Source organism: Mesoplodon densirostris, chromosome 9 (genome assembly GCF_025265405.1).
Source record: "Mesoplodon densirostris isolate mMesDen1 chromosome 9, mMesDen1 primary haplotype, whole genome shotgun sequence".
Classification (NCBI taxonomy): Eukaryota; Metazoa; Chordata; class Mammalia; order Artiodactyla; family Ziphiidae; genus Mesoplodon; species Mesoplodon densirostris.
The window spans coordinates 49,157,156-49,163,155 of NC_082669.1; the positions used below are offsets into that span (position 1 = coordinate 49,157,156).

The 6,000-nt window shown below is 39.5% G+C and overlaps 1 protein-coding gene across 5 annotated transcripts in view; it reads right to left on the reverse strand.

Annotated features, from left to right (window-relative positions):
* The window catches only part of PHF14 (PHD finger protein 14), a 208,993-nt gene extending 204,186 nt beyond the window's left edge, over positions 1-4,807 (reverse strand). For all 5 annotated transcript variants that reach the window (XR_009533380.1, XM_060108506.1, XM_060108508.1 and 2 more), the window contains exons 1-2: positions 4,325-4,807; positions 3,714-3,824 (exon numbers count right to left, since the gene is read on the reverse strand). Coding sequence is in view for 4 of the 5 variants with exons in the window: in XM_060108506.1 (XP_059964489.1) it covers positions 3,714-3,824; position 4,325 (112 nt within the window). In the remaining variant the exon portion in view is untranslated. The remainder of the gene's footprint in view (positions 1-3,713; positions 3,825-4,324) is intronic.
* Between the last annotated feature and the right edge of the window lie 1,193 nt (positions 4,808-6,000).

Here is a 6,000-nt window from a genome sequence, read left to right on the forward strand (position 1 = left end):
CCCTACCTAGGCTGCTTCTCTTTCAGTTCCTAGTTCAAGTCTCATCTCCTCAAAGAATCATTGTAAATCCAGTCTCAAGTAGCCCCATCTCCTTTGAAAGACTTGAACTACACAAGTGATTGATCATGCCTTATAACATCTATCTGCTATTTCACTTAATTATTCTAACATTTTCATTATTTCTTTGTGAATTCACCATACATCCAGCAAAGTGCTTTTAAACAAAGCTACAGTTGGTCAATGAACATATCTTGATCCACTTAGCCAAAGGCAGTTAAGCACAAAATACTACCAAGGCAAACTCTCAGCCTGACTCTTCCAGTTAAATTGTTTTCTGGCAATTTGGACCAACTAAACTATGGCTCAAGATCTAAAATTAGCCATCTTACTTTGGCTAGGGGGCTGGGAAGACACAGCACTGCTATTTTGTCTTGTTTAATAAAAGTAATATATGCACTTATTTTCATAATCATTCATTATGTAGATTACTAAATGTAATCAATCCTATCTTAAATGTCTCCTATCCTATACCCAATCTTAAGTCCAAGTCTCAAATATAACCACTTTAACTAGGCCAAACCATAAAACTGCCAATAATCAACTGTCTTAGACCTATAAAGCTGATAATTTCATATGGTAGCAGCTCACTTTTCTACATACAGTTCTTCTGGTGGTTACCACCATAACTCTAATACACTTACACACTGTTTTAGGACAAATTTGAAAATGTATTTATTGACTGTCCTCAATCAAAAATGAGAAATTTAGCCCTACATTCACATTAAAGATAAAAGAAAAGATGATCAATTTTCAGTTCACAATTTTCTAAAGGTAGAACCTGATAATTATTAACTGTTTATAATCACCTGCCAATCTTATTGGCAGGTCATTTTTGAATAATATTTATCTTTCTCTATGTTATTATCTGAGAAGCACAAAAATAAAATTATGTCTATCAGCAAGGGTGATAACTTTTCAGAAATGTCTATATTTATTCTTATTTATTTATTTATTTATTTATTTACTTTTTGACTGCACTCTGCAGCATGTAGGATCTTAGTTCCCCAACCAGGGATGGAACCCACACCCCCTGCACCGGAAGCTCAGAGTCTTAACCACTGGACCGCCAGGGAAGTCCCTCTATATTTATTCTTAAAGCCAAACAGAAATATGAAGTTTTGTCGTCAGAATTTCAGAATTCAAAATGAAAATCAGAAGAAACTGATGCACAGAATCAGTTAAAAATTGAGGGCCACCAATCTAACCATTTTAACATTAAGTCTGAAGGAAGTCAGTAGTTCATTGAGTTAGTCATGTCTACAGATTGTTCTGAAAGAAGCTATGATCAGAAAGATTATTATTAGCTATCATTAAAGATTATTATTTAGCTATTATTTCTCCACCTCCAGTTTAATCACCTATTACTAAATAGGGTTGGGATCCCACAACTTCAGCATGTTTGGAAAATAGTGATAAGTCTTAATGTCTTATTTCCTGTAAGAGTACAACTGTCTTACGCAGAGACGAGAAAGGATTCAAACAGGAGACACTGGTAATCTAGAGTAAGCCAACATCTCAGCTATGGGAGAAAACAATGCACCTTAACCAAGAGTGTAAAATACGACTCAATTTCTACTAATACCTATTTCAAACAAAATCATTTTCTACTAAACTCTCAGTTATGATAACATATCAAGAACTACACAAATAAATTTGTGACCTTTGGGGCCCAGGAAGTAAATTATAAGTATAGCAGACTAGGTAACAGAAAGTATACATTTTTGAGTGCTTTTAGGAGATTCAAAAAAAAATCATCAACCTAACAAAACTCATTCTACCACTGTCACAAGTAACAGATAATTCCCATCAACCATGATTAAGCTTTAACAAGGTCAGGAGTTTCTAATTTGCTTGATACCAAAAATTACTTTGAGAAAGCAATTTGTATCATTAGATTGTTTTAACCCTTGTAAAGGGAAGTGATACATGTCAATAAACAAAAAAAGAAAAATTATATACAAAGTCAGGATTTTCATAAAAATAATTATGGAATACTTAAAGAAATTAAGCTTTGGAGTTTTTCCCTAATGGTATTCAAACTAAGTCATAACTTCTGAAACCTAACTATTTTTGTCAGTTTACAATCTCAACCATGACAAAACAAAGCTACATTCTAGCCAAGAATATTCTTTTCTGCCAAGGTTTTCACCAAGAGCACTAAAATAGGTTTGAATTTTACTTCCTTTACCTTCTCTTTCTTTCCCTTCTTTGGAAGTACCAAACAACAGTAAACGAAATGGGAGATGAAAGAGCTGAGAAATAAAGTTTTAAAAAAATTGATCAAGGTAAACTTAACAACTTTTGATTGCTGGAAGTAACCTCAATTAGTCACCTTGATACAGTAAGCAAGTAGTTTCAATTTAAGATTACACCTATCTACTTTTAGGATCTAAGCAATAAAAAGATTCTAAATGTTGGGAGTCAAAAGAACTGGATTAGATCCATTTAGGCCTAAGTGGCCTCATACAAATTCCTTAAACTCAGTGCCCCTGTTATCTGTCAAATAATATCTCCTCCATGGAGTTACTGTAAAAATTAAATGAGATTGTGGAAACAAAAAGTTCTCGGTAAATCACAATGCAAATTCTGCTTGCTGATGCCATTAAAAGTAAAATAGTAACAAAACACAACCAAATTTCATCCCTTCCTACCATACCGAACAGAAAAAAAAAGAAAAGAAAAAGAAAAACCAGAGGAAAGGAGGGAGATATGACTAAGCATCAAAAATTCTCTGGAAGAATATTTTAAAACTGTTAAAAAGATAAAACTGAAAGGGCTCTAATTTCTCACTTTATTTAAATTTCTGTCAAAAGGGACAGAATTTTTATTGTTCATGTATTTGTATTTTTCACATAAAATATTTAAACATAATTTGTATTTCTCAGATTCCTGCAATGAAAACTTTATATGTATATATGTGTGCATGTGTGTGAGTTACAATGAACAGAAGATAAAAGGAAAACCACACTTTTCTGTTTTTCAATTTTGTACCATGTGAATATACGACTCAAAGAAGTTTATTGTTCTTAAAATCACAAAATATAACAAGCAAGCACGCACACTTTGTACCTCATATTTTTAAAAGACCCAATCCACAAGATCCAGCACCTACCAAAGTACAACTTTTTTTGGTCAATTCTATTCTGGTAAAGGAGCTAACAGACAAAAAGCAAAACTCCCCTCAAGAGGATGCCAAGTGATCTGAAAAGAGAAGAACTCTGTTCCTGGGCTGTTCATGGCTCATGTTATTCTCAGGATGTCACTCCACTTCAGGATATCTCTAGACTTTTTTCCCCTCTGTCCATAAAATAAGCATGAATATATTTTAAAATAAAGAACAGAGAAAACACTTTTGCATCTTTGTATCTTTTTGTTTGTTTTTTAATAAGGTATAATTGATTTACAGTATTACTGTATCTTTGGAATAAGGCCTTCTCTGATAATTATCTGAGTAAATATCAAAAAAACAGAAGCAGTGACAGTATCTAGTGATAGGATCTTAGGGAAAGGTGGGAAATAAACAGACAAAATAAAGTTTATGTGCTTTAACTTTATATTGGCATTTTAATTAAACGGATTATTTTTAAGAAAAGTCTGAAAATCAGCTCAACTGCAGAAAGCTGGGGAAAGGGAAGCAAGAAGGAAACATTTACCTGAAGCATCTCCAACTTTAAAATCACTGTCATCTGAACTATCATAATCGAGAGCTTCTAGCAGAGAAGCTGCCAAAGGCTTCACCTGCCTCCTCTTGGAGCTGCGATCCACTGTTAAGAGAAAAACATTACACCGTCATTCACAATCACGCCAAGCACGGGGGAGAGCTGTGGTACTGAGGGAAGGTACAGATGACCTCGTGCAGGTGGTGCAAATCTGTCTTAATTCAGTTCTCAGCAAAAGGTGTGGGGGAAGGTTGGGGTGGGAACACTGGCTGGGGAGGGCCGGGCATTTCCACGGGCAGCTCCAGACCCGAGGTGCAGCAAAGACGAACCCAGGCCGACCAAAATCGAAACTGGCCCTCTTGAACATCTTGCTTCTGAAACTCGCTTGTAATCCCTCACTTAGACATCGTTAACAGTCAACAGAAAATGCAAAGCCCAGGGAATATGAAAAGCTATTTCATTCCCACGGACCGTGGAGGGGGAGCGTCCACGAAGGGTCCAGCTTCCCGCAGGACACTCCCACCCCCGCCCTGCTCCAGCCGGCCCTGACTTCTAGAAGGGCTGAAATGGACCTGTCGCCCCGCGGACGCCTCCGACACACTTACTAAGGAATCCGAGGTGGTCGTTTGGAGTAGACCTAGGGAGAGGCTGCGAGAGCCCAGGCAGCGCCGAGGTCGAGGACTGAGACCAAGGAAACGAGTCCAAAAGATGCTATTAAAAATAGGCGGCGCCGCGGACCAGACCGGGGCGCCCCAGGTGCAGCCCCGCGGTTCCCCTCCCGCCCCCCGGCCCCTGGTCCTCGTAGAACCGACCCCGGCCGCTAGCGCGCCTTCCTTTGGCGCTTCCCCGGCCAAAGGCGCCCTCCGGCCCAGGCAGCGCGGCTAACCCGGCAGCCCTGGGGAGTTAACGTCCCCTGTTAAAACTCTTAGAAAAAAAAATAAACGAAAGAAAAACTTTATTAGCCTGCAACAAAAGCAACAAAAGACTCAGAATTTACACAACTCGAGGCCGGTTGCATAAAACAATAGGGAAAGCAACGACCCGGATACAGCTCTGAAGGGAAGGAAGTGAAAACACCAAGCAGAGAGCGGCCCTAACAGCAGCAGGGGCCGAGGGCGCGTGCGCCAGCCTCACCTCCGCTCTCCCTCAGGGAGGAGGAGCCGAACGGAGACGGAAGGAACCGAACGGAAGCCGAGAGGGAGCCAAGAGGAGCCGAGCAGTGCGAGGGCGGAGTAGAGAGTTCTAGACTCTCGGCCAGTAAGTCGCTGAGGCCCGGCCCTCAGTCCAAATCCGTGGAAGGCCAATTTTTGTGTCTGACAAGACGGAGAAGGATGTGTGTCCCCATGAATGTGGAATAGTGCCTTGCATACATTTAGATAATTTATTTTATAAGGTGAATTTTTAAATCCATAAAAATAGGAGAGTATGTACAATCGGATGTCAGTCCTTCAACAGTTTCAAACGCCACGTTTATTCACATACAGGTTAATTATTTTTAAAAAACAATGTTAAAATGTTAGAATCTGAGCAGTATTAATACTTTTTAAATGTTTATATATCAAGGATAGAGGAAGATTTGAATGAAGCCGATTCAATTGATCCATTTATTCCCCAGATATACACTGAGTGGTAATGTTTGTAACATGGGGAAATACCGTGTCACAAAGGACTGTAAATGAAATATATAGGAATCAAATCATACATTGCAGTAGTGGAGCTTATTCTTTAAAGAAAACGTGTTGGCGGGCCTCCCTGGTGGCGCAGTGGTTGAGAGTCCGCCTGCCGATGCAGGGGATTACGGGTTCGTGCCCCGGTCTGGGAGGATCCCATATGCCGCGGAGCGGCTGGGCCCGTGAGCCATGGCCGCTGGGCCTGCGCATCCGGAGCCTGTGCTCCGCAACGGGAGAGGCCACAACAGTGAGAGGCCCGCATACCACAAAAAGAAAAAAAAAAGAAAACGTGTTGAATTCTTTTGTAAACTGGAATTAAATTTTATAACATTAAATTTGAAAAATTAGTAAATACCTATGTAGTACAAGTCATGGGATGATTACATACAGGCTGAACCTTCAGCAAGAAAGTTTTTATCTTTTCCCTGCCAGAGCTTAAGGTACAGTTGAGGATACAAAGAAGTCAGTGAGCAATTGCTATCTATTGTGAAAAGGACTGCCAGAGAAAAAGTACACATGCTAAGTCTTCCTGGAGAAAGTTATATTTAGATCCAGACATAGTGTCTGAACTGGCTGGAGAAGGGAGAAAAAGAGACAGAGGTTCCAGACCA